Genomic DNA, 27,967 nt, shown 5'->3' with positions numbered 1-27,967 from the left:
CCACTGCCCGGTTGTGTTGAATGCAATTCTCACTGTCCAGCACGGAAATAAGTAAATGAATAAATAAATACATTAATAAATCACTTTTTCAAATGACTCCAACTTACCTGAGACATAAAAATACAAATCTGAGCAGGTATCTTTGCGTTTGCTGCGGAAAAACAACCTTTGTATCCACTTATCAAAGAGAATAATTAGTGAAGTTTTATCTCTACTAGTGTGCCTTTTCTCACTGATATGATCTATTAGTCATTATGGCACGTATTTAAGTTAGTTTAGGACAAATTAACCTGCTTTAACCCACAGACATTAACCAGAGAGATTTCTTATGTTACATGGTGGCAAATGTAAGCAGGTATCAAACATACTCATTTAATAAGACTTGTCAAAGACACCTTATCAATTCACTGTAAATATTTAACCATCACTGTAGTTTCATTTTCTATTTATCATTTACAACAATGATCCCCTGCTCTTCCTAATCTGTTGTCTTCGAAGGACGTCAGCCGTTTTACAGGCACAAACTCCTCTTCAGCCTAAATTTGTTGAGAAAATACATATTTTCTTTACTTGTTTTAGACCATTTTAGAGCATGTCCTCATGTCAAGACACTCATTATAGGCCAATTTGGTGGTTTGGGGTTTTTTGTTGCTATAGATATTGCATAGCAAAACAGAGCAACATGAAACCGGCACTTAGATTACTACTGTATGATGGTGTCTGACTTTTGCTCCTCTAAAAAAAAAAAATACCTCACTGAGAAGAACATGTTAAAAAATATTTTGTTTGGATTAGTACGTTTCCAGAACTTGGCAGCTATTTGATTTGGTATACCTGCACAGCCGAATACAGATGCAAAAATCAACATTTCAAAGCTCTAAACAATTGTTGCAGTGAGTTAGATTACATTTTATGAAACATATGTACAAACTTATAACTCTCAAAGGCACAGTATTTTTAGTTTTTTATTTCTTTTACCATGAATTCAGGTAATATTTTGCTACTCAAAGAATTTTTCAAGGTTTTTCATAATCATGCACTATTGTTCTTCATTTTTTTTTCTCAGAATAAAGCCCCCTTTAAAAAAAAAAAATATATATATATATATATATATAACTAAACAATGGTAATAAATCATTTTATTACTAAAATAAGCTATTATACATATTTACCAATTAATTAATATATATCCATTTATATAATCAAGTAATTAATTAGATATGATAAAGAATAAAATAATTAAATTAATTGTTATAGTTTTATGAAGTAATTTTCAAGTAATAATGAGAATAGATTGTAAATGTATTATTAAAATAAACTAGTTTAGTTTTGATTTTTTAAATTTATTTATAAAAGTCAAATAATTGTTTTTTTATATGGTAAGTAATAAACAAACAATTTAGTTATTTCTTTCAGGGAATAATTTGTTAATTAATTACAGTATTTTAAATAGTAAAATTAAACAACGTGAATAATACATTATTTGTTTATTAAAAAGAACTGTTTAAATATCTTATTTGCATTTATTTTTATAGAATTTTAATTGATTTTATATTATAGAGAACAAAATAAAACTACAGGATTTTATTTCATTCAGTAATTATTAAGAAACAATTACCGAAATTATTTTATTGCAATTACAAAAAAAATAAAGTTTATTAATTTTAATATTTTGTTTGTATTCTTTAATTAATTTATTTCATGATCAATTATTCAACAAACCAAGGTAGTTTTATTTCATTTATGAAATAGTGATAGTTATAATATTATTTATATTGGTGACGCTAGCCCACGCGTGTCCTTGAGGCTCCTCCAAAACTCCAGGTGGCAGCACCCGCCTGCATACGTCAGCTGAACGTCTCGCTTGCACGTTTGATACGTCACCTTTGCAATAGAAGAAGAAAGTCCTGTAGCCAGTTCCACTATTCAGAGAGGAGAGGCTAATGTACGTCCACTACTGTACTCTTGGAGTTAGCACCACGCACCGCCACAACGGCTATGATTGACCGAGCCGGAGGAACTTTCCCCGGCCAAGTCTTCCCTCTCGCACGGTTGTCCCACCTGAAGTGAAAAAGAGAAGAGCGGAGAGCTGTCTCGGCGACTTGGTGGCATGGCGGTGGGCCAGGAGGAGCGAGCCCGCCGGACTTCTCGCCATTTTTCGTGCACGGGAACGCTGCGGTGTTTGGGACTCCTGAGGATATTATTTATTGCTTTTATTCACATGGCGCGGGCGAATAAACAAGGTTTGTATGACGGAGTAATGGTGGAGGGGGAGGAAGGGAAGCGGGTTAGCCACTCTGAAGTGAGCTAGCGTAACTTCGGTGTACATTTTTATCATTTGTATTTGTTTTTATGAAGGCGAGCTATTAAAATCGAAGTTGACTTTCTGTTAAGTTTAAAGACGTTGGTAGTCTGGCTTGCTGCCTGACGATACCGTCCGTTGCGATTATGTTGTCATAAAGCTGGGCTGGTTAGCATCTTGGCGCTACCTCCACGGTAAGTCAGGTGGCCCCGGTTAAAGTTTGTAAACGTGGCCCGGTTTGGCTACTATGGTTGGGAAGGGAAGGCATAAATGACAGCCGTGTTGTCATTTCTGCTCCCGGCTCGGGTGTCCGGTCGCCTGGCAGGTCATGGTGATCCTCGGTCAGTAGACAGCTGTCCCCCCCCCGTGTCGCAACCGACCCCTCCTGACTTGCCTGCATTTGTTTAGCTGAAAAGTCAGTTTCACTTTGCAAAAGGCTGCTTTTGAAATAGTTTGTATCGTTTTCACTCTACAGTTGCTTTCCTAAGCATTACAAGTGCACCGAATTTTACAAACACGTGAAAAGCAAGAGCATATTGTGGGACTTGTTTCAGAAACTCTGTTTGTATTTAAAAGTGTAAAATAAAATCAGTTAGCTTGAAGCCTTTTGGTAATCAATGCAGAAGGAGCAGAGTAAAAAGTTTAACCCAACTTCATCAGCACAATGACCCAAAAAGCCACAAAGGTCTGCGGATGTTTTATTTTAAGGGATCGGCCATCACCAATTCCCAAAAATTAAGGAAATCGGCAGATTGATCGTTCTCCCCGTGCCCGCGTGGGTCTTCTCCGGGTACTCCGGTCTCCTCCCACATTCCAAAGACATGCATGGCAGGTTAATTGGGCGCTCCGAATTGTCCCTAGGTGTGAGTGTGTATGGTTGTTCGTCTCTGTGTGCCCTGCGATTGGTTGGCAACCAGTCCAGGGTGTCCCCCGCCTACTGCCCAGAGCCAGCTGAGATAGGCGTCAGCAGCCCCCGTGACCCTTGTGAGGAATAAGCGGTCAAGAAAATGGATGGATGGATGGCAGATTGATCGTGCACCCCTAATTAATGTTTATGATGAATAAGAGTGGGCCCAATACAAAACCCTGTGGTACTCCTCTCTTATGGACAGGATATAAAGAAACCAGAGATAAAGTAGAAATCAGAACACAATCCGTTTGGAACCAAATTAGTTAGGAAAAAGTTATGATGACAATAAATGCGTGAAAATTGAAATTTAATTGTTTAGCTGTGTTTGACTTATGTTGAATTTTTCAAAAGTTACCGTTCCAAAATATCATGTGTGTCTATCGTGTGTTCTGAGCTATTTTTAGGTTAATTCTGAATTGTGTAACTTCGAATTAAACTTGAAGCAAGGAACCGGGGAAAAAAGCAAACATTTTAGCACATTTATCTATTGTAAAGTTAATAATCATTATACATACAATTTAGTTAATCATTTGATTAATACGCATATCAAGTTTTTATCTGCCAAATATTGGAATCAGTATCAGCTAAAAAAACAAAAAACATATTAGTCGGACACTACTTGAAGTTGAAATCTACAATAGTTAGCCTGATTTATGAGCAAAATGTCATAAACTTAATGGACAATTTAACTTTTGTGACTATAATGTGGACGAAATTGGCTTGTATTGAAATGTACAGATCCATTTTTTTTGCTTTGTGAAATAACAAAATGCCCTGCGATTGGCTGGCAACCAGTCCAGGGTGTCCCCTGCCTACTGCTCAGAGCCAGTTGAGATAGGCGCCAGCACCCCCCGCGACTCTTGTGAGGAATAAGCGGTCAAGAAAATGGATGGATGGAATAACAAAATGAGAGTAAGCAAGCGTATCATTCCATGAAAAAAAGGTCCTGCATAAGTCAAAATATGCTGATACGCATTCACTGCTGCGCAAGCTCAAGTAAGCGTGAGCTATCTGTTTCTCATAAACTAATGGAATTGTGATATGTTTGCGCAGGGGATTATTTTTGGCTGTGCTAAGCTGCTTTAATTGACAGTGTGCGCTCTCGACTTCATGACTTGATTTAATGTATCCGTTGTGTGTTAACGTTTGCCTTCGATAATAATAACCGCGTTCTGCTTTTGTTGGACGCAAACAGCGACGCGTGATCTGATTTCGGTGGTGTCGGGTGATGCGGGCGAAAAGCCTCGTAAATCCCCAACGGTCTCCCGTTTATCTGCGTTTCACTTAGGAGGTAACGCCAGAGTCAAATGTTGGTGCTGTCTGTCAAAGTAATTGTGCAGAACTTTTATCTAAATACCACCGCAGAGTGTCCGACGTGGTGTTTTTGAATTCCAGCTCCCGCTGTATGAATTAATCATCTGTGATGTAAAGTCATACATTTGAAGTGCTTTTATGCACAACGGTCTTTTTTTTTTTTATTATTTTTTTTTTATTATTATTATTTTTGTCCTGTAGGTTTTGGTCCAGTAAGAACGTTTCAGAAGGCCGTGGACTTGAATTATTGGATTGCTAAAGTTGAAAACCACACAGCAATATTCTCCTTGGTGCTTGTGCCAAGTAACTCAAAACAGATCCTTATTCCAGAGAGCAAATGAATATTCTCTATCGCATAGTTATCTTGTCCTTGGTGATAGACACAATCTAACAAGCACCAAAGCAATAATGGTAAACATTAGGGGGAAACATGAGAATATTATGAGAAATAATTTTAAAAAATCTTAAAAAGTAGTACTAAGTTTATTAAAAGTACACAAATATTAGACAGAAATATTAAAACAAATATAGGGGAAAATACAATGAAACATCCAGATGGAAGGTGTTCCGAAGCACCTAATTGTTAAAGATGCGTAATAGGGGAGTGATGAGCATTGCATTTATCCAGAAAATTAAAGTAATACTAACGCCAGAATAATGTTTCTATGGTTTATTGGTTAACTGAGCTTATGAAGCCATAGTTTGTTTGTAGTTCATTTTACTCACCCAACCAAATAAGCCACAGCAATGCGGAAAACCGACTAAGTGGTGTTTTGGGGCAGGTACTTGCTCATCCAGTTGAGATTTACCTTTGGCAAATAACCTTTCTTATCAAGTTGAAAAAGGGGCATTGTGATGATTGGCCTCAGGTTTTGGGCGGTAGCAGTCAGCTTCAGAAATTACCTTGAAAAATATTTGGGAGGTTGGAAGAATTTGATTGTGTCAATATTGCTTGTGTCCTTGCTGTTTCTGTTTCCTCAATTTATTTTTTCTTTTGCAGCGTTCATTCAGTGTAACAGAGTACTAGAAGTACTACATTTTGGTGATGGAGCTGCTTTACCGGTAAGCTGTCACATAATGATACAAATCCGGATCCTGACTGTGAGGCAGACGTGCTAACCACTAGTCCCCACTAGCTTCTAATGTCCCCTGTGGCAGCGTTTGTTTTGTACACATGTAACTTAAACACTAGAAATTTATGGTGAATCCGTAGCCCCTGTTTGACATACAGTGACACGTAGCGATGTACTTAATATAATGAGCATTTATGGCCTCTGCTGATATCATGTAGGTGTGTTCCTTTGACCGCATTTTACTGACTGCACCCATCTCGTCTTTTTTCCCAGGCTGACTCTGACATCAATGTTAGTTTATTTCAACAAAGGTATGTATATCTGTTTTCCATTGGCCACTTCAAGTATATTTACAATAACTAAATCTGTGGACATTAGCGTTGTATGCCCTCCCATTTTTGATTATCCTCTCCCTGGGTGTTATAATTTCATCTGTTCCCAATTGTTTTATTGTTTTGGCTGTTTGTGTAGTTATTCTTATTGGCTGTTTGTGTAGTTATTCTTATTTGCGATTAATTGCTGCACTTCTATTTCCAGTCATCAAATTATCTAAAGCAGTAATATCACCTAAGCCGCTAGCGTAGACTTGTTTTTAATTCGATTCCAATTGGGTAATTGCCTTTTGATGTAGGTGTGTTGGCTGATGCTATATGTTATGTTGTAGCTATGAGTGGTGTCACGTGATGCAAAAAAATTGTGGTTCACTATGTACCTTGGTTTTAATGTGTGGGTGAACAGGTCCTCTGCCTTGTTCTAGATCCTATCTCGCAGACATAACTGTAAAACTTCCAAGAGCATGTTGCTAGCTATGACGGAAGCAAAACCAGAGGATGAGCTGCACTGTATTTAACTTTCCCTTACCGAACATGTTCCGTACCAAAATATCAGCACACATCTACCATTACACCCCTAATAGCTACAGTGAACATTCTTTATGGACATTAGTGATGAGGGTCACTTATTGAGTTTATTTTTTTTTTAATAGGTAACGTGTTTAAACCCTGCCCCCTCTTGAGTTGTAATTTTCCAGACATATTTGGGCTGTTTGTGTCCCATCAGGTGATCGAATACAGTCCAGGTAAAAAAAAAAAAAGTTGACACATTTTTTGAACATTAACGCAGGACTTTGTATCGCAGTGTCCATCTCGCCGCTCATTGTGTGTTTAGTCTCGGGGAAGCGCGCGAGGTGCCTTGACTGTTCGTACGCCGCGCTTTGATCCCTTTATCTCGCGACCACTCCCCCTCACCGTGGGAGAGGGAAAAAGTATTTTTTCATTTTTGTTTTTTGTTTTTGTTTCCCTTAAGCGAAAGAGAGGCTCTCCTCACAGTGAGGTTGTTGTTAATCATTATCTCCTACTCTGCGGGCGTGCCCTGGGCTAGGAAGACTGTTATCTATCAGTCCCGCAAACACGTGAAACAGAAATGCCTTTCATAGTTTTTACCTTTTGCAAAGGATGCCATGTGTCTGTTACCAGCTTAACTCAAATGCTTGCCACATATTTGGACAAAATCTGGTTTGAACGACAAGGGGTTTTTTTTTCTTTCCCTCTATTCCTTGAGTCTCATCCAGAACTCTGGTGTTTGGCCTTGAAAACTCTGCTGGGCGCTGTTCAAGTGTTTTCGTGGCTGTTGATGTGAAGCAGTTTCCAGTAACTAGCTTATTGAGAGAAGGGGAATGAGCAGTTGTGGATGGGGGAAAAGGTGCGACTCCAAGAATTTGCGGCCTTTTTTATTTTTCCTCAGAAAGTGGTGCACACACAGACATTACTGTGTGGATGATGTGGCATCAGAGGTGTTAAGTGTGACAACTTAACACCTCTGCCCCGCCTTTGTCATCGGCCCGCTGATGATCTGAAATGTGCTTTCCCGCCATTCCATGTCTGCGCAGTTCACAAAAATTGGGGACGCATGGAGCAGTAGCACATACAATGCTCAGTTCTGTTTGGCATTATTTGTTTTCTTCCCTTTAGCTTACCTGGTAACTCCATTCGAGCCAACTGTGTCAAATCTATTGTGGTAATACTTGGAGAACACATTAGGCCCTTTCACACAGAGAAACAAACAAAAGAGCAGTTGAACAGGCATGTATTCTGCTAATGCCTTTCTCACAGAACCCAACAAAGCGGGACATTCCATTGGCGACAATGCGACTTCCCGCAGTGAGATTAGAGGCGCAATGGACAGTTGAGTGTTGCGTAAAATCACACCTCTGTCCCATCTTTCCTCTATTCCCCAAATTTACGGATCCTCCACAACCTGTCAGTACTTTTCACACAGAGGGAAAAACAGCTTTTTTGTGCTTGCATTTATTTGTTTTTGTCGTCGGTCAGCTTGATTCGTGATTGGCTATCATTTCGTCATGGAGTCCTGGCTCAGAATTCATAGCTGTTGTCCACACACAACATGGTTTTATTTCCCATTATAATTATTAAAATTTGTTGAACAGTAATTTCTGATTGCCTGAGGAGATCCAAGTGCCAGAAGCCTCTGCTCCCCTGAGTTGCATTCTAGTAACCCGGTTAATCAATCAGAGTCCCCTTAAAACGGTCCCCTCCCAACCACCATCACTGCCGCCCCTCCTTAGATCCCTAGCTATCTAGTTACTCTCTGGCATTCAGCACATTAGCTCCGAAGCCCCAAGCTCAACACCACTCGAGGCAATTTACAACCACGACACGTTTTGATTCTTCGCAACCTGAATGAAGGAAGCGAGGACTGGCCGCAGATCACACACTCTGCCTCGGTCCAGTCTTCACACACACACTGTGGTTGTCAATGTGTATGTGTGTGCGACTGTGCATGTGCATCCGGAGATGGAGATCCATCCCGTCCCTCGGAGTTGCTGTCATCGGAGCGTGCAGCGGCGACCATTGTCTGCACTTCTAATAAATGAAACTGATCTCTGCTTGATTGTCTGACAGCGGTGTGAAGCTGTTGTACTTACAGTAGAGTGATGAATTGTTACATGGCCTTGGAGAAGAGATTGAACTCTTGGTGGAGGCACAAAAAGATGCTTTACTTAGTTCTATAGCTTGACAGTGTGGCATTTTGAGCCTGGTTATGGAGTCCAGAATGTCAACATTTTCATTGAAACAGATGTTCATATTTTAAATTGGGCCACTTAATAATCCAATTGTTTGAGGCTCATTTTCCTCGCTTGTGTCTGAGTCATTTTTTTTTTTTTTGGACAAAAGCTACACAGCAAATTTCCTGGTAAGAGTCATGCACCAGAAAACCTCAGTGGCATGTCCAAAAATTGTCTTAGGAGGCGGGGCTGTCAGGCTTGTCCTCCGGAAACTTTGTAGGTGCTTCTCTTAAAATTTTAATGGCATCTTCCAGAAAGTTCAGAAGAGTGGCTACTACAAAAGTTGCATTTACATAGAATGGCAAATTAATCACTTCTGTAGTTGTCCCTTCTGTAGTTTAAAACCACGCAGTCTCCACTTGGCTGCATGCCTCTGGTTTCTTACTGCCCTCTCAGTCTCGGATAAATTTTTCCCCTTAAACCCTAAAGAGATCCCATATTGGCTCCCATTACATCAGTGTCTGCCTATTTCACGGGAGGACCCAGTCTATTGTCAAGATCCACCTGTCACCAAACAGGCTGGGCAAGTTACTGTGCCTACGTTCTTGACAATAAGTGAGTTTCATCCGCTGATAGGTGGAGGTGTTAGAAGAGTTGTGTGACTTTTAACTTCTGTGAGTACACGATGCTCCTGCATGGATCTTACAAACTGAAGAGATTGTTCGGTTCCCAATTAAATCGCTTGCGAGCCCCTTGTGTTTTTAGACGGGTTTTAAATGAACACTGACATGGATGTTAGTGTCCTCCATCTTTTGCTGCTCCTGTCACATCTCTCTGTTCTCTGCAGCTCGGCCCCGCACAGTGGGCGCTGCCGACCCATACGCTTCGAACCTCCAATGTTGGACTTTCACAAACAGTGAGTTGCTGACTCACCATCATATGCATACATTTGTCACATGGCAATATTGCCAGCTCAGTAATAATTAGTAGAAACCCACCCATGCAATGGAATGCACGCCACTCGACGGCTCAGTTTACCTTGTTTCACCTTAGCCCGACTTAATGGCACACATTCCGCTCCTGACAGCAGGTACACGCCCATGCCACAATCAACTTGTAAATCAGGTCAATGTCGTCCAGGTGCCACATACAGCCTAATTTGATGTGAAGTTGGCCAGATGGGTTAAGTCGTAGCACAGTGGTTCTAGGAAAATCTTGTGATTCAATTAAAAAATGCCTTAAGAAAAATATGCTTTATATGTATAATTAAATTGACGTGTTAGGATTTGCGTGCGTAATTTCTAAAACCTAAACTGACTCCCCATACGAACTTAATTTTAAAATGGAAAATAGAGTGGCCACCTGCCCTATGTTTATACTTTATACATTGATCAAATACTGTAAATCAAAATATGAATAGGAATCCACCAAACCAAACTCTTTCTAACACTTAATATTTTAATTTATTGCACATTTTTACCACAAGCTATTACTATTACCACAGCAAAAATTCATTTTCACAGAGCTGTAAACAGGACTGGCGCTGCGGGATGTACCCAATGGCATTCAGTCACAGTGACTGCTAAAACACCCCGCAATAGGTTGTAGTTGGGATGCACTTAATTTCCCCTCATCCTCGAATGGAATGACCCCACTCCTTGACTTGTTCATCCAATAACATTGAGATGCTTACTCATCCACACTGGCACTCCCACACACTCACTCGCAGACAGAATAATACCAGTAATACCAGCTGTTGTACGTACACTAATTCACGGAACACAACTGCAGGAGGCGGGGTTGCTTTCCAATAATGTATTGTAGCAAACACGCACATGTGATACTTGGATTGTTCCAAGGGTTTTTATAAGAGCCCGGCGCCCACAGGACGGGGGTTTGCCGGCTGTAACAATCTATCCTCACCCGAGCCTACGACAACGCCAACAAACATGACAGTTATCAGCTGTAACCTTGAGAAAGCTGCCTTATCGCGCTTACCAAATCACGGCGGCCCTTGGATTTGTTCGTTCACTAAATCAACTTCATACAAGTTGAACTCCATGAAAAAGGTTGAACCTCAAAAGTTTGCGTCGACCTTGTTGAACAACTCCCACACGTGACTTTCCACGAGTGCAGTGTTAAAATGTTAGTCATTAAAATGAGTTGTAACTGGAGATCATTTGTCTGCCTAGACAGGTTAGATCAGTTAGCAAATGTTAGTTCAGTAATAGATTTATTAAGTTTATACAATGGATAAATAAGCTCACCTTTATTTATTTCACAACTGGACACTCTTGTTATGCTTAGGAAGTATTTATAAAATAATTTAGCAAAACAATGTATCCGACGGAGAAAAAAAATAATTACTTAACCTCAATGTACAAGTACAAAGCATCCATTAACAAATTTTGTGGTGCGTGTGTGTATAAAAATAAAGATGCAATTTCTTTGTTCTGTCGGGTGCTTTTACAAAAAAAAAATTCTCTTGTTTTTTCTTCATTAAAAAACTCATGCATTTTACAGTTGTATGTTCGTCTTATTTGGTCATTATCTAATCTTTGTATTACTTCCCTTGACAGGCCTGTGGGGATGCCAAAAATGGAGAAAGTTTATTTACATAATCCTAGCCCAGCAGAAATTAGTTTGATATCAATATCAGCAACGACGGCACATTTTCACGCCTCTTTTTTCCAGAACAGGGTGAGTACCTAGTACTACATGTTACTTTTATTTTGCCACATTGCACATTTTTAATTATGTTGCTTCAAACAATGTAGTCTGTCCTCCTCCACCCACCCCCTTATAAATGTAGGAGACCAAGCGATTCAAGTTAATTTGACCTTGGGAGATAATATTAGAAATAGAGGCAGGATGGAGCCCACGCGTATTTCCGTAAAGCTGGGACAGAAATGTGAAGTTCATCACCCATCACGCCTGCCCCATTTTCGCTGCCAAGTATTTTTTACTCTGTAATATCCCGCCTTCACTTGCTTCTGAATGAAAGAAACCTGGGGATAAATGTTCTCTTCTGCCACGGCCTTTGATGTAATAATTAGCCATATTGCACCATCTCTTTGTATAATAAGCTGAATGGCTGATACTGAAACCTGTACAATCACACATCCTTTTATTATTTAATTTATTATCCAATTTCTCATATTTCTTTCTCTGCTCCCCTCAATTTTAATTGAATTTAGAGACCATTTTTATAAACAACCACATCTGAAACAGCACTGTAGATATAAAAATGAAACATACAGACACTTGAGCACAATATTATTTAAAAACAAGAACAAAATTTAAAATGATGCCTTTAACGGCTGCAAGGAATACATATAAGTTTTATGAGACTGGTTTTCATAATGGGCAGCAAAGGGCCTTGTTTAATGTGGACTGAGAGATCTTAAAATGAGCTTTAAAGTTGAGGCCAGGATAGTGCTCCGTCTGAAAACAGGTAAAATCCCTTAGACATTTTTGTTTTTTTTTGTTTTTTGTTTTTTTGTTGTTGTTTTTTTTTGGTCTAATCTTGCTTTCTATGTTCTCCACAGATAATCCCACCAGGGGGAAACACATCATTTGATGTCGTTTTCCTTGCACGAGTCGTCGGGAATGTAGAAAACACTTTATTTATTAATACGTCACATCACGGAGTGTTTACATACCAGGTAGCAAGTACATGCAGTGCCGTGGATTTTTATTTTTTTTTAAATTGAATTGTCTTGTTTTTGCTGATTTTCTTAACCCCCCCCCCCCCCTTAAGGTTTTTGGGGTGGGAATCCCAAACCCATACAGGCTCCGTCCCTTCGTGGGTGCTCGAGTCCCAGTAAACAGCAGCTTCTCGCCGTTAATCAACATCCATAATCCCTACAGTGAACCTCTGCAGGTAAAATAGCACTACCAGCAAACTATATACCGTAGTTGTCCTCAATATTTACACACCTGGCTTCATTCCACTATTATTAATTTGGCTTTGCCTGTGTGTATGGCTGACTGGAGGTGGTTGAGATGTATTCCAGTGGAGGGGATCTACATCTAGAACTTCCCACGGGTCAGCAGGGAGGCACTGGGAAATTATGGGTGCGTGATTTGCACGTTTTGTACTAGAAATGTTCATTTATATGCTTGAAGCGTTGTCTGACTGGGTAAAACAACATGTTTGCACAAAGCTCAAGCTGTAGGTAAAGTATTTATCAGCCTAATTAAAGCACAATGTTGACAGCCAATTCAGTAGAAACTGCACTTTGGAGACATACTACAGAAAATACCACCAACTACCATCACACCTTCAACTTAGCACTGCAGCAATCAAGTTTATTCCACAGAGATCAGCAGTATGATCTGGTATTGACAGTGGCACTCCCCCCCCCCCAATCCTGACAAGGAAAAGTGGAGAAAAACCATTTTGAGGGGGAAAATGGTAGAAACCTTGAACAGGTGTGACAGATGGAGGGATTTTCCTTCCAGGAGGACAAGGCTGCAGTGGACGCCAAGTGGGTGACATTTATCACATGCTGTACAATGTTAGTTCAAACAGCACGAGAGTCCATTGAATGAAATGAAGCGCCACACTTAGACACCTTGAGGAAAGTGGTCGATGCAATAATATCGTCCACAGCACCAGCCTCACCTGAGCAGGGGGGGAGCTGCAGTAAAACAGGCCAAAATCCAGAGTATGTGCTGATGATGTCACACCACTTGAAAATTTCAGCTCTTCAGCCAGCCTGCTGCCAGGACATTGGCAGAGAAAGTTTGTTAAGTAACGTTCAGAAAGGCTTGCTTGGAAGTAGGCAGCTCACAAAAGATGCACTTGTTAAATTTCACGCAACTTTGTGTATTAATACAATGAAAGTCAGTTTTGTTCCATAACATGATGCTGAAGTAAAATATCAGAACCCGTTGAGATTGTGAGCTTTTTGTGTAAACGCGTTGTTTTACAACCTGAGAGGCGAATTGTCACCGCGCTGTGATTTTAATCCCAAGGAAATTCCACCCTTCGAGACAAAGGGCGTGATGAGAGCCAGCTTCTCGTCAAGAGATGAGGACAACCACACGGCTTTCATACGAATCAAAACCAATGCGCCCAATGAAGACAAGTTCATAGTCCTGCCTGTCGAGGTGGAGGTCACATCAGGTGTGCGGTCATGTTTTTTTTTTTTTTTTTTTTGTTTTTGTTTGTTTTTAACCCCGACCTATCTGAAAACTTCCAAGTCTCACATTTTTACGGCCTTGTGTGCAGCCCCTGGAATTTACGCCTCCACAGAGATGCTCGATTTTGGCACATTACGCTCACAAGGTGCGCATTCTAAATTTGGGATACGCCGTATTTTTCTTTTCCCTATTCACGCCGACTTTATTTATTTTTTTATTTTTTTATTTTTTTAGATCGGCCAAAAGTGATGGCACTGTACCTCTTAAATTCGGGAACAAAAGACGTTCCCATTACAGTAGGTTGCCTTTTTATCAGCTTTCACAACACATGTACGCATAATAGTGTTTCACAGGCTCGTCTGTTCCCCTTGTACAGAGCATCCGTACGACGCCGTCCAATGAGGCCATCACGATAGACTTTAAAGCAGTAACGCTCAGAGCAGGAGAAAGCAGATACGCCAAAGTAGCTACGATTAGCTTTGACGGTAAGTCCATTATGCATATTCATACAAGTTATGCATCTCGTGTTTCATGCACCCTTCCTTGAACAAATATCTGCACAAAATGTTTACTCAACAGTCAGGAAATAGTTCAGTGGTGCATCCACAGATGTTGCCATCATAAATGTCTTTACTATGCAAGCAGTGGTCTCGAGTATACAGTAAAACAGTTATACGTGGGGCATTAAATTTGCTGTGATCATCTAAATGACAAGTCTGCCATAAGTCATAGATCTTTTCATATTTTTATTGAAAATAAGTAAACATTTACAGGACAGGACATGTACGTGAATCGCACGGCTATGGATGCTCCAGAGCTAATCAGTCAGTTGTGTTGCATGCATACAGTCCAATCAATGAAACAAGATTGGAGGTGGGGCTTAAAAGCTACTCCGGCCACAGGAAAACACACACGAGTTTAGACTAGAGTTCTCTCTTGTTTCCTGATGTGTATCTTGCATTGCTCAAAAAAGCTCTTAGAAGTCCCATGATTAAGAATTGTTGACTTGTTTGGAAAAGGCTACAAAAGTATCTCTGAAAATCAGGTTCATAAAACCTTGGACAAATTGTCTATGAATGGAAAAACTTAGTAGTTTTGCTTTCAAAGGAGTGGCCATCCTGTAAGGATGACTGCAACAGGACAGAGTGTCATTTGAAGACTTACAGAAATGACTGGCACTTGTCCAACATCTCGGTTGACAAAACAAACATACGTGACACATTAGACAAGAACGGGGGTTCGTGGGAGAACTCCCAAGGAGGAACTGTTGCTCTCTGAACAAACATTGCTGCACTTGGATGTTCCACAGCACTACTGGCAAAATAGTCTGTGGACAGATGAAAGCAAAACCGAATTGTTTGGGAAGAATACAGACCACCATGTGTGGAGGAAAATGACTTGTTTTCCTGCATGTGCCATTTTGCCACTCCTTTTATTGAAATTTAGTTTTTAGTTTTTTATCAGTCTGCTGACTTGCACATGTTCTCATTGTCCACTGCAGCCTCCAAGGCCAGGAGACCATATCAGTTATTTGGTAAAATCACAGTGAAAGCAAAGGAAAAGAGTTACTCCAAGCTTGAAATCCCCTACCAGGCAGACGTTTTAGAAGGGTAAGTCGTACTTGCCTGTGAAAAGACAGATTTGCTGTGCGGTAGTAAATGTTAGTTTACGTCCTCTATCCAGCTACCTGGGCTTTGACCACACAGCAACGTTATTCCACATTCGCGACAGCCCAGTGGACCCAGTTGACCGGCCCATATTCCTCACAAATGCCTTCAGCTTTGCCATCCGGATACACAACGTGTCACTGCCTGATGAGGCCAAAACCATGTTCAAGGTGAGTCCCCAACAGTTTTTAACCTTCCTCTGTTTGTTTTGATTGTTTCTCAGGAAAAGCTCCCTGGGTCAGTTTGACCCAGTGCAAGGTGAATGATGTGAACGTGTCATAAATGGGTAAACAATCCCAATAAATGTTGCTTGTATCTAATTGGCACCATTACTTTCATTATGAACCAATATTTATAGTTGATTCCACTTACACTACTACACAACAGCAAATTTACATTTTCTTTCTTGGTCAAGCTAGCCTCTGATCTAAAAAGTGCCGAACAAAGCCCAATAGACATTGTTAAATTTATTGCACTCTATTACTCACCATTTAAAGCAATAAATATTATAATTGATGAAATAAGCTACCCCACCACAACACATATTACCTACAAAAAACAACAACAGGAAGGTTAATTGCTTTTTTTAACGTTATGAATTTAATTTGAACCAATATGTAAGGATCAGAAACAAATACTGCGCTTTAGTTTTTTTTAACTTGGTGGTTTTGTTTAACCTTAAGATGGGTTAGTTTGACCTGGAAGATAATGGGCTGTTTATTTTCCTTTTTATAGGTCAAATTGACCCATTTTCCTAAAGTGTCCCAAAAAGGAATCCTTATAAGCTTTGTTTACATTAACTAAATGTAAAATACATTTTAAATCTTAATAACTCCATTACTGTTTCAAAGCTTAATCAACTAATGTAATACTTTATTGTTGTACTTTGAAAAGGGTCAGTCTTGTTCGCAATATAACAGGTTTTAAATGTGCTATCAAGAAACCAACTTTCTGTGACAGGTGCAAAACTTCAGCGCACCCGTCTTGGTCCCCGCTCACGAGTCGCGCTACATCTTCTCGCTCTTGTTCCAACCGGTTCGGCCGTCCATCCACATCGACGACAACATCCTGCTCATCACCAACGCGTCAAAGTTTCATCTACCTATCAGGGCCTACACAGGCTTCTTGGAGGTACACACATCACTTAACGCCTTGTTTTCCATTGCACGATACCTCTCATTTACTTGCACCCTACCATTATGTAACATTAGCCAATAGAATGTTATATACTGACACCTAATTCACTGAACTGATGAAACAAAGGTAACATTTGTTTTTTGCTCCCCACCAGCCTCACGTGCTGCCGCCCAGCCTGAAGAACAACGTTCTAGACTTCGGCGTCCGCAGCTCCTCAGACACCAGCAGCATCATATTTGTGGTGGTGAACAGTAACCCCATAGAGGTGAAAACTGTCGCCTGTTTCTATGTAGTGCGTGACCGATTCAATAATCATGTTACGTCTGCGAGTTGCTCAACCCTGAACAGTCACATATTTAGGAAAAACATTATTTTTGAACTCCCTCAGTTGGAGATAAGGTCCTGGCAGGTGACGGGTGACAGCCTCACCATGGAGCTGCTCAAGGCCGAGAAGGGGAACGCAACGATGGCGTCCAATCGCCTGAGAGATCTGCAGAATGTGTCTGCTTCCCATCAAAAAACGGTAGGAGTTCCAAAGACAACAGATGTGCATGCTGTTAGGGTTGCACTGTGCTAGAAAGGTACAGCATTACCTTGCGGTCAAAAACAGTCCAATCCGTCATTGTTTTTAAGAGTGGCCGTGTGTAGTTTGACAGATTGGAGATAACTAAACTGTTTGTCACTACCTGTTGAAATTTGCTGTAAAACTAATGCTAAAACAACCAAAGTCCGCATTTAATTTTTTGTTCAAAAACAGAACGGCTGTCTATTTATCAAGAGTTTTTGATTCGCTGTCTATGATTTCTCTTTTTTACTTATTTTCTTTTTCTCGTGGTATGGTTTCAGTTTTGGAATTGAGTTACTGTACCGGTATAGTATTCAGGTCAAAATTTTTGGTGCCGTGACAAAACTATGCGCCACAGTTAGTCATACGATTAAATGGCTTTTATTTATAAGAAAGTAATCCACAGGTTTCCGACAAAAGGTGTGTCTACTCTATAAGTGCTATGAAAATATGCTGGAGATCATGTTGTGTTCCTTTTGTTTAATAGCCGGATGGTTCACTGGTATGTTGTGAAGTCATACTCTTTACACGAGCCCACATAGGTAATACTTGAGCCTGATTCAAACAGTATGGTACTGTACCGCTTAGTGGAGACTATACAGGGTTTTTACAATTTAAAAAAAATATATATTTTAAATGTCTATTTGCATATAAAATCTGCACCTCAATGTGAGCTGTTATTTTATTTCCTGCAGCTAATTTTCTTTTCATGTAATTATTTTTGATCAAATATAAAAATTTTATGTTTGTATTTTTTTTTTTTTTTAATAAAAGGATTTTTCACAAAAGGATTTGTATTTTATAAATTTTGGTTCTATTCCATTCACTCAATTGCTGCCATTGCCAGGCTTCTGATTGGCTAAAATGTTGCTTAAGACTTATAGGGCCCCCTGTTGCTTCGACATTCATATGACTGCTCAAGTGTGGTTTATTTGAAGATAGCTAGTTGCACTGAACTTTTTGGCCTTTGAAAAAAACAAAACAAAAAAACATAAATTTTCTTGCTGATCCCAAACTATTGTGATTCTCAAGGTAATTATAGCGTCCGGCTTTTACGCCGCCTTCCGTGTGACATTGGTGGCCAAGGCGCTAGAAGGTGCATATGACGGAGCCATACACATCACCACAGACTACGAGGTAATTCATTGTTTGCTCCATTTATCTGCAACACACCACCTCAACTCACCCCCTCGCTCTTAACCCGAATTTGTCCCCTCAGATATTAACTATCCCGGTGAAAGCGCTTATCGCGGTGGGCACATTAACCAGCTCCCCCGATCACATTGTCCTGCCTCAGTCATTTCCAGTAAGTAAGACAGCTTTTACATCATCATGTGTTGGTTTTTAATTTGAACCTACAGTTTTCAAATTGTAATTTCACAGAATAGTCGGTGGGGTTTACAATGAATATAATTGATACTGACAATAATATTGAATCCAAAATTGGGATTTTACTCAACAAAACCACCACAATAACAACTCATAAATAGTAATAGAAAATAATGTATCATAATTATTAGTTGGAAACAAATAGATTGTAAGAAAATGGCAAATCCTAGACAAAACAAGACATAAACATGAAAAACAAGATTTTTCAGTCTTTATAAAAAAGCTAAATAAAAAGTATAACATGGCAAAGTCTTGATTTGAAAATGCTTCCGGCTATTTGCAGTTGTTGTAGCCTGGAACGACATTAGACAATACTATTTTTAATTTTAATTTTTTCTCTTTTCCTGCTGTAGGGAAAAGTTGTGCACCAAATTTTCAGCATCCGGAGCTCGTTCTCACAAAAAGTAAGGCTAGAGCAGATTCGCTCGCTGACCGAAGACATCCGCTTCTACTACAAGCGCCTTCGCAACAACAAGGATGAGCTCGAGCCCAGACGCAAATCCAAGGTAGGTATAGCTCTATAACCACTATCGCTGCTGTGTATTGTCCCACCTAACATGTCTCATGCCTTTTGGCAGATTGCGAATATTTATTTTGATGCCAGATTGCAGTGTGGAGATCACTGCTATGTGGGGCTGCCTTTCGTGTTTAAATGTAAGTGTTGTCACATCTCCTCAGTGGTCGCAACGGAAATCTTTTTATTAAATAAATCAAAACTCTCGATTGACAGCTGAGTCGAAACCTCAAGGCATGGTGCTGCAGGAGGACATTTGGGACGCTGATGTCGATCTCCACCAAAAACTTCTCAGGCGATGGAAAGAGGTGAAAGAGCGCTCCGACCACATGTGAGAAATTTATCCCTTTTTTTTTTTTTTTTTTATTTTTTTTTTTTTTTTTTTTTACTTTGAAATTGGTGACTTCGGAAATTGGTGGAGAGAACTATTTACAGAACACAATATGCTTTTTTTTTTCCCACCCTTTCTCTCTCCTGCTGAAGAGTTGAAACCATGTTCGAAGTTGACACAGATCTCCAGAAAAATGTCCAGGCTAAAATTACAGCCCAGCTGACCTGGCCCTCTCTTATCAACTCAACGCGGCGCATAACGTTTCCGCTGACCAACACAAACAGCTCCTCTGTAAGTGCCCTACAATGCGCCTCTTGTGCGCCCACAAATGCCCACAGGAATGTCTTGAGGTGTTGTTAAGTCTCTCCTGCTGTCCGTGCGTCTTCAGGAGCGAGAGGTAACGCTGCAGAATCCAGCCGACGTTCCAGTCTACGTCCAGGTTCTCCCACTGGCGCTATTGCCCAACCCGTCAGTCTTCTCTGGAAAGTTGGCAGACAGGTGTGAAGTCACTCGCAACCTCTTGCATGATATCAGTATGTGTACATATGTTGTTTACAGACATTTTCAGCCTGTGTTATTGACTCAAATTGGCCTGGTCAAGCTGACCTCACTGTGCCTTTTACACTGCAGTTTCAACAGCCTAGTTGGATATTTAATGCCTACAGCATATGCAATGGAGCATATCACATTTGCACGTTTATGCTGCACTTTTGGATCGGCAGATAATCTGATAGCAGATTCCACATTTTCTTGATTGATATCTTAAGTTAGTCAATTTCCATGTACATATTCTAATTGTGACACAGACGGCAAAAAATTCTGATTTGTCACTTGAACCATGGAGTGGAAATCTAGTCTCAGTATGGTACTATGTGCTATTTATAGTTCCAAACTTGCTGATGCTATGCTACTAAACAGCTCCCTGGTCGACTGATACTTGTTTTCCATTGCCTGTAAAAGATTACTTTTTCTGTATTTCCTTGTTGCTTTTGTATGAATAGCACAGGAGTGAGCGTGAAGGCACAAGTTAACTCTAAAATTTTCTGGAATCCCCCTCTTATCAGATAAAATTTGGCTGCACATACACAATGTGTATTTATCATGACTTGTTCTGGTTGTGTTCAATGTAGTTTGATTGTGTCACTCTCTTGTCAGATGGCAACCAGAAAATCTATCCAATATCAACATCGACACAAGCACCATGGAGTTCCAAGTGCAAAGAAACCAAGTGAGTAGTTGTGAAGATCCCACGTGAGCTCACACAGGGACTCCCGTTTGTCTCTCAACTGACATTGTTGTCCGCTCGCCAGACAAATACGGCGAAGAACGTCATGGGGTTTGTGGAGGGATCAAGCCGGCCCTTTGTTTACAACCTGGTCCTGATGCCCAGGGAGGTGAAATCATTTAACATAAGATTCACGCCGGTCCGGAACCACAGCGTCTCCTCGCTGCTCATAGTCAGGTAAAGTTCACGCATTTCTCTCTACCTGAGTGTGTTTCTCCTTCTAAAGTCTCCAATCTGGCTTTTCAGAAATAATCTGACCGTGATAGATACCATCGTACTGCACGGCCACGGTGCAACCGAGAGCCTGAAAATGGCTGGGAAGTCTCCAGGCCACGGAAGCTCACTGAGGTTCAAGATGACGGAAGCGCTGCTGAGAGAATGCACAGACAGTAAGTACCTGAACCATATTGTAGCTTCAGGTGTCATCCTCACGTCTCCAAAATAATACTTTAAGGGGCGTCAGAAAGTGTAGTGAGATGCAACAATATGATATAAAAAATCAGGCGGAAACGAGTTTGTGGCCAAATGTACTATTCTGCAACAAAGTATTAACTATCCATTTTTAACAAAACAGACTAGTTACTCAGTATCCTAACTTTCAGTCTCGAGGCCCAGAGAAATTTGATAAGAGGGAAGCTCTGATAACTGAACTGCATTTGATTTCAGAGAAAAGAATAAAGGATCATACCTTCACGCTGAAGAGGACATTCCGCATAGAGAATACGGGCCTGCTCCCCATCACCATCCGCTCGATGGAGATCAACGGGCGGACATGCGAAGGATTTGGATTTAAAGTTCTCAACTGCCAAGAGATTTTACTTCAACCCAATGCATCAGAAGACCTCGTCATACTGTAAGTGACACACTGCTGCCAAGTTGCAAAATATCCTACCTAAAATGACCTCTTGGTCCACCCTCCTTGCAGATTTACACCAGACTTCACCACGTCGCGAGTAATCCGCGAGCTCAAGCTGGTGACTTGCGGCGGCTCAGAGTTTGTCTTCGTGATGAACGCCTCGTTGCCCTACCACATGCTGGCGGCGTGCGCTGAGATCCTGCCCAGGCCCAACTGGGAGATGGAACTCTGCGTCATTGTGGCTGTTGTCATGAGGTGAAAATGCTTATTTTATTTTTACTTTGTTGATGATTTGTGCTGTTTGGATTTTTACTATTGTAATGAACAGAAGGAGAAGTTTGTTTTATTTGATTGTTACGCCAAACTTTAACACAAAAGCACATACAAAAAATATGTAAAAAACGATTCTAGCACTGTCTAAAGCTCACATTTGTCATTCAGTTCCATGTTTCTGTTGGTGGTCGGCACGGCCTACCTGGAGGCGCAGAGCATCTGGGAGCCCTTCAAGAGGCGTGTGTCCGTCGAGACCAATTGCTCCTTGGAGACGGGGAGGCCATTTAATCTCAGGGACATAGTGCAACTGCACAGTGATTCAAAGTGAGTGAAAGACGCGCAAAATGGGCAATGGGCATACTAGCAGTGTTAACTTTAGCCAGGTAGTATGACCACCGCACATCTCAGTTTTACATAAGAAAGGTAGATTGTCTTACTTGGCTCATATTTTTGGAATATAATGCTCTTTTGAATAGGCGGCACGGTGCACGAGTGGTTAGCACGTCCGCCTCCCAGTTCTGAGGACTCCGGTTCGAGTCCAGGCTCCAACCTTCCTGGGTGGAGTTTTCATGTTCTCCCCGTGCCTGCGTGGGTCTTCTCCGGGTACTCCAGTCCCCCTCCCACATTCCAAAGACATGCATGGCAGGTTAATTGGGCGCTCCAAATTGTCCCTCGGTGTGCTTGTGTGTGTGGATGGTTGTTTGTCTCTGTGTGCCCTGCGATTGGCTGGCAACCAGTCCAGGATGTACCCCGCCTACTGCCCAGAGCCAGCTGAGATAGGCGCCAGCACCCCCCGCCACCCTTGTAAGGAATAAGCGGTCAAGAAAATGGATGGATGGATGGATGGATGGATGCTCTTTTGAAAAGATCTATTTATGCATTTTATTTCTACTAAATTGAAAATATAAATGTGATGTAAACACGTTTGAATAATAGCTTTATTTACAACTACTTAGAATGAATTAATAAGCAGGCTATTGAGAGTAATTAATCGAAAATATGAATGCACATTGTAACACCAGTTTTAGGAAAAAAAGTGGGCTGGATTAAGAGCGAGACACTGATGCTGTAGTATGTCTCCCATGCACCATACTGTGTGGTTAAAAACGTGATTAAAAAGAGGTGAAATTTTGCTCCGAGGTGTGACCACTTCTTATGTTGCAGTGACACACCCCAGACCTCCAGGGGCTTGTACACGTCCAGCAACGGAACGGCACGTGGAGGCCGACACGTCAACAGCCGGACCCTGTCTGGCTCTGACGTCCAAGAGAAACGCTCCAAGATCAGCCTGTGCCACCCATCTATGCAAACAGCTTCCTACTCCCATCTGCCCAAAGGGGGAAGCGGCACCTCCAGCCAGGAAGGTGCCACTCCGCCCTCAGATAGTCAGCTGACCAACCGCAAAGCTCGCAGCTCCAAACCGGATTTGCAGGGTCATAGTTCAGCCACATCGTCCTCAACGCCGCCAAGAGCGGCCAACTCCGACACGGAATACGCCAACCTGGTCAACGCCATGGACACCGACCGCCACCGTCCAGAGGCACTCATAGAAACGCAGCAGGACCAGTGTTCTCTGTCACTTCACAACAAAGGTGCTTTATTTTGTTGTGTTTTTAATGGGGGGTCCTAAAGTTTTTGAGGGACCCAATCCCAATGGCAAAATTTAAAGATAAATATGGATGCAATTTTAAAAAATTATGTCATTTCAAATCAGGTGGGCTTGCTTTTCCAGCATTGGAATCTAAAGGGAAACTGCGGGGCAAAACAAAAGTACAGCGGAAAAAAGAAGAAAAAGTGAAGAAATCCACGGTCAAGACGCCCGGTGATGAGGCAAAAGACAACTTGGCCGACAACGATGACAGCTCCTCTACAACCACCGAGACGTCTAATCCAGACGTGGAAACTAGTGTCAAAGAGGTACACACCACAAAGAGTCTTCTCCTTTTCGTAGTACAATTTGTCCTTTATCCAATGTGGTAATCAAATCTCTGAGCACATCACCAGTTTGGGAGTTTTCTGTAAAAAAGATCGTAATTTAATAGTAGCTTCTGTGAATCAACAAATTCTACATAGAACCACCAAGCGATGACTATCAGCTTTATCAGTTGGGCTAATTTACCTGGCCAGTGTTAATCTGTGAAATTTTGCATTTGGGACCTTTTTTCTGGACTATCAAAGGCATAGTCAAGCTATCGCTTCATGGCCATCTTCCAATCGCAGGGCTTGTAGTGTTGTTGGACACACAGATTAGGTTTAACTAATTGAGTTTTCTTTCAAATTTATTTAAATCGCCCTATATCAATTGAAACAAAATTGTAGAAGTTCTTGAAGAAGATCAGAGACAAGGTAATATTTTTCAAACTACAGTATAGCCGAAGTCATGCTTTTTTTCCTCTCTCCATTTTGTTGTGGCTCATTCTGTGAACTTCGACAGGCAGCCAAATAAAACCTTTCCTAATTGTGTTGACAAACTTCTAGTTACAGAAATGTTTTTCTTTTTAGCTGAAAAAGACTTGCCTTAACTAGAATCACATGTCACGTTTTGGCCAAAGGTAGCAAACATCCTGATCGGTTATTGTCACTTGGTGGTGTAAAATAAATCCTTGTTCGGGTGGATACCCTTGGATAGTATGAAGTGGAAGTTTCAAATCCAGCCTGAACTGGTTTGTTGCCATCAACACAGTTAAGGTAACGGGAATTTTGGATGCCAGTCCTGTGCTCTACCGTTTAAATTTCCCTAAAAAAAAGTGGTGTACTCCAAAGCATGTATCTCTTTTTCTTCTTCTTCGCAATGCATTATTTGACATCACTTTGTCAGGAATCAGAGCTGCAGTGTTGTTTACTGCACAGATTAGCACCATCATCAGTCAGGTTACTTGAAATAACATTGCTGTGAAAATACTGCCAATATTATAGACAAGCAAAGGGATCATTTCTCTACTTGGAAAGGTGCAAGTGCTTCGATACGCTGAACTGAAATAGACAGGTTGATGGGAACTGTGGTAAAAGCGTAATTATTTGTATCATTTAAACTTGCGTTGCTTTCTCGCCAGGAACCAGTGAAAAAGAAAGGGAAGACGTTAGTTCCGGCAAAAGAAGAAGAAAAAGATACAAATTCAAATTTCCTCATCAAACAAAAACCCAAGAAACAAGGAGTTGCAAAGAAGGAGGTTCAAGTTGAAAAAGCCAGGTCTGTATCAAATATCTGACAGCATATTTTATCTGTGTAAATGTTGTTGTTATACTAAAAGGAAACGAACCAGCAGTAGCCACTCAAATGTACCCAGCCTCCTTTTTGTTAGCATTTTTTAAGTTTATTGTTACGGTTTGTATTGTCAGTTCCCTGGAATTGCCGTATGTACCGCCACTGGAGACCAAACAGCGCAAAGGAAAATCTCTCCAACCCCCCACCAGCGTCCCCAAGACTAGACCGCTGCAGAATCCCAGATGTGAGTCTTACCCCCCAAAATATATGTGCCTCGTCGTCTTGTCATCTTTGACAAGATTGCCTCATTGTCCCCCACAGTTGATGGGAAGATGGCCAAACCGCTGTGTGCGAACTCCGTGCAGGAGCTCACACACAGCAGCAGCTCGGAGGGAGAGAAGGAGTTTGCCACCCCTGAGTGGGACATCCCTGTTTGCAAAAACAGCGTCCGTAAGTGTTGAATTTGACTCATAATACCATGAAAAGGTTTTGTTTATTTCTGCAAGTTAAAACTAAAGACTGCTGATTCATGCTAGCCCAGCTTAGAATGCTGTTGGTTAATGTGTGCATCCAACAACAATGCAGCTATGCTTATTGTGCTTTGACACGCCAGTTCCAAATTGTGATATAATACCACCATTAGACGAGGCGGTGCGATCGACGGCTCATTTGCGCAAGTCTCGACGCCCCTCAAAACAGGCTTATCTGAAGAGGCTTGCTGTTGGGGGAACTGTTACAAATGTGGCGCTATGTCTCATTGAATGCATAGATGCAGACAGTCTCCAGCAGATCGCCCTCCAGACGTTAAACGCAGACCCCTTCCTCAAGAGATCGCCCACAGCGGGGACTTGCTCTCCACCGCCCGCCTCCCCCAGCCTGCTGTCCCGCGGCAGCTACAGCAGCGTCCTCAACAGCAACACGTGAGCAGCGTGCACACATAGGACAACACATCTCCGTGTGAGCCACGATTCAAACTCTGGTTTTTGTTACAGCGATGTGAACCACAATAAGGCTCCGGGAAGCAAAGCTAGCTCCTCCGCGCCGCTCCCTGGCAAAAATGGAAACCCCACCTTTGCCGCTGTGGCTGCTGGTTACGACAAGAGTCCAGGTAAGAGTTTGTAATGGGATTGTTTGTTTGTGTTGAAAATAATCAAGACCATGCATCTAGGACATACACAATCAATGGATCATGTGTCATGCATGACTATAATCAGTAGTCAGAAATAATCAACACAAATGCACAAACAAACACATTTTCACTTTGGCTGTGCTCAAGTTGAGTTTTCTGCAACCCTCACATGTCCCATGGGTAACTCTAGGCACCCCTGATTTGATTTCGTGTTACTTGTCGCCACCAGGTGGTTCTGGACCTGGCAGGGCTGAAGGCCAATCAAGGAGTCTGGCGCACACGACATCAGTAGAGAGTGACAGTTCAGACAGGTACTGAGGCCAACACGAAGCATCATGTCATGCACAAGTCCCAACATGCATGTGTTCTTTATTTGTGTTGCAGCTCAGGGTTGTGGAGTCCCATCGACACGGTCAGCAACGCAAACTTCAACCCAACCAATTCCTTCTCCGCTTTTGGACCCAACAACTCCTTCAACCTGACAGGAGGTAATTTTTATTTTTTTTTGTCGGGATGTGCAATACCGGCCTTAATTCACCCTGCAAGGGTGGATTGTCCGCCATCTTACAATCAGGAAGTAGAAATGAGTAGAATCGAAAATGTGAAGTATTTACCTCGCCGCTCCCCATTTCACCTCGTCATTGGTGAGATGGTGAAAGTGAAACGTTAACGCTGCATTTCACAAGCTGTAGGAAGACACTTGAGCTGATGTGGCTGTGCCACAGGTTATTGTCTCCCCCTGGGAAACTAGTTGCAACGACACATACCATTTTGTTGACTGGCGTATGAAATGACTGATAATATTTACTTATCACCTTGGAGATAAATTATTAAATGTTTCCACGTACGACTGCAATGTGCTCGTGTGTATTTTAATGAAACCCTTGTCTATTAGTTTTCAGCGAAATGAGCCTCCAGAAGCCATCGGAGCCTCAGTTGAGCTGGCCTGAGTTCACCACGTTGCCGTTGTCCATCTGGGACATTCCCAGCGCGGATTCCCTGCGCTCCTGGCCCAGCAGCTCCAGCTCGCCCACCGCACCCACCTCAGTAAGAAGCTTCCTGTCCACCGCCACTCTTGTCAACCTCGCGGTAAGTCAAACCTCGTTTGTTTTTTTTGTTTTTTTTTGCATCATCAGTCACTCCTGGGGAGCAGCCACAACCCGTGGTCCACCAGCGCCACCTTCGGCCCCTCCATTTGGTCGACGAGCACCGAGACATCGCGGCGCCCCTACTCCCCCGCCGCCAATTCGCCCCCGTTGACAGACCCCCTGAACCCCTCGCCACCACCCTCCGGCGATATGAGCCGCACGTACAACCCGTGGAGCATGTGGCGGCCCACGCTCGGCCGGCGGAGCTCGGAGCCCTGGCCCAATTCCTCGGAGGATGCCAGTTAAAACGGCACTTTGAGGCGGCGACCCGATCTGATGATTTTCTTGAAATGTGACGGGACCGATTTGGATCGCTCGCCATCCTCTTTTTGTGTTTAGTTTTCCCGCCGCTTTTTATTCACGGGGATGCCGACACTTTTATTTGTTTTAACAGAGGCGCACTCCCTCTGCCCCTCAAAAAATGAGACGTTATGGCTGATAAGGCTGGAAGTTTGGTTCGCCACGCAGAATCTCAGTTCAGTATTTAAAAAGTTCAACGTTTTTCATAGTTTTATTACAATTTGTTTCATTGACTTTCAGCCCAGATTGGACACCAACCTCGGCTCTGATTGGACTTTAAATGAAAAAGGCTCCCCGTTTTAAAAGTCCAAAAACTACTTAAGTTTGAAGTATGAATTATACTGGGCCTCAATTTGTCAGCAAATTAAAATAAAGAATTTCAGCACAGTGCCGCCT

At 41.7% G+C, this 27,967-nt stretch overlaps 1 protein-coding gene across 3 annotated transcripts; it reads left to right on the top strand.

Moving 5' to 3' along the window:
- Positions 1 to 1,905: 1,905 nt before the first annotated feature.
- Positions 1,906 to 27,958, top strand: tmem131 (transmembrane protein 131). Of its 3 annotated transcripts, none has more exons than XM_077534239.1 (41): positions 1,906 to 2,243; positions 5,527 to 5,588; positions 5,873 to 5,910; positions 9,472 to 9,540; positions 11,204 to 11,324; positions 12,173 to 12,289; positions 12,385 to 12,507; positions 12,621 to 12,701; positions 13,605 to 13,755; positions 13,861 to 13,917; positions 14,007 to 14,068; positions 14,149 to 14,257; positions 15,274 to 15,382; positions 15,456 to 15,609; positions 16,400 to 16,570; positions 16,731 to 16,841; positions 16,965 to 17,099; positions 18,174 to 18,278; positions 18,361 to 18,447; positions 18,884 to 19,036; positions 19,109 to 19,184; positions 19,261 to 19,375; positions 19,528 to 19,666; positions 19,764 to 19,873; positions 20,531 to 20,603; positions 20,686 to 20,837; positions 20,907 to 21,049; positions 21,327 to 21,513; positions 21,586 to 21,771; positions 21,958 to 22,113; positions 22,954 to 23,381; positions 23,522 to 23,706; positions 24,843 to 24,979; positions 25,129 to 25,238; positions 25,316 to 25,444; positions 25,764 to 25,914; positions 25,987 to 26,102; positions 26,353 to 26,434; positions 26,508 to 26,611; positions 27,019 to 27,170; positions 27,260 to 27,958. In XM_077534239.1, exons 1-41 carry the CDS (start codon positions 2,111 to 2,113, stop codon positions 27,515 to 27,517), a joined length of 5,337 nt encoding a protein of 1,778 aa, XP_077390365.1. In that variant the 5' UTR covers positions 1,906 to 2,110; the 3' UTR covers positions 27,518 to 27,958. The 3 variants fall into 3 exon arrangements, with proteins under 3 accessions (XP_077390365.1, XP_077390363.1, XP_077390366.1); XM_077534237.1 differs by having other exon boundaries at positions 23,504 to 23,706; XM_077534240.1 differs by lacking the exon at positions 9,472 to 9,540 and having other exon boundaries at positions 23,504 to 23,706.
- Positions 27,959 to 27,967: the final 9 nt, after the last annotated feature.

Source organism: Festucalex cinctus, chromosome 10 (assembly GCF_051991245.1).
Source record: "Festucalex cinctus isolate MCC-2025b chromosome 10, RoL_Fcin_1.0, whole genome shotgun sequence".
Classification (NCBI taxonomy): domain Eukaryota; kingdom Metazoa; phylum Chordata; class Actinopteri; order Syngnathiformes; family Syngnathidae; genus Festucalex; species Festucalex cinctus.
The sequence above is the reverse complement of the archived record's forward strand: the minus strand, read 5'-3'. Positions and strand labels throughout refer to the sequence as shown.

What these genes read in the sequence shown, in the direction of transcription:
- tmem131 (XM_077534237.1), top strand. Translation starts at nt 2,111, where the DNA reads ATGGCGGTGGGCCAGGAGGAGCGAGCCCGCCGGACTTCTCGCCATTTT. An exon ending in TGGCACATTACGCTCACAAG is followed by an intron (nt 13,918 to 14,006) that starts GTGCGCATTCTA and finishes TTATTTTTTTAG; the next exon opens with ATCGGCCAAAAGTGATGGCA. An exon ending in TCTGGAAAGTTGGCAGACAG is followed by an intron (nt 19,874 to 20,530) that starts GTGTGAAGTCAC and finishes CTCTCTTGTCAG; the next exon opens with ATGGCAACCAGAAAATCTAT.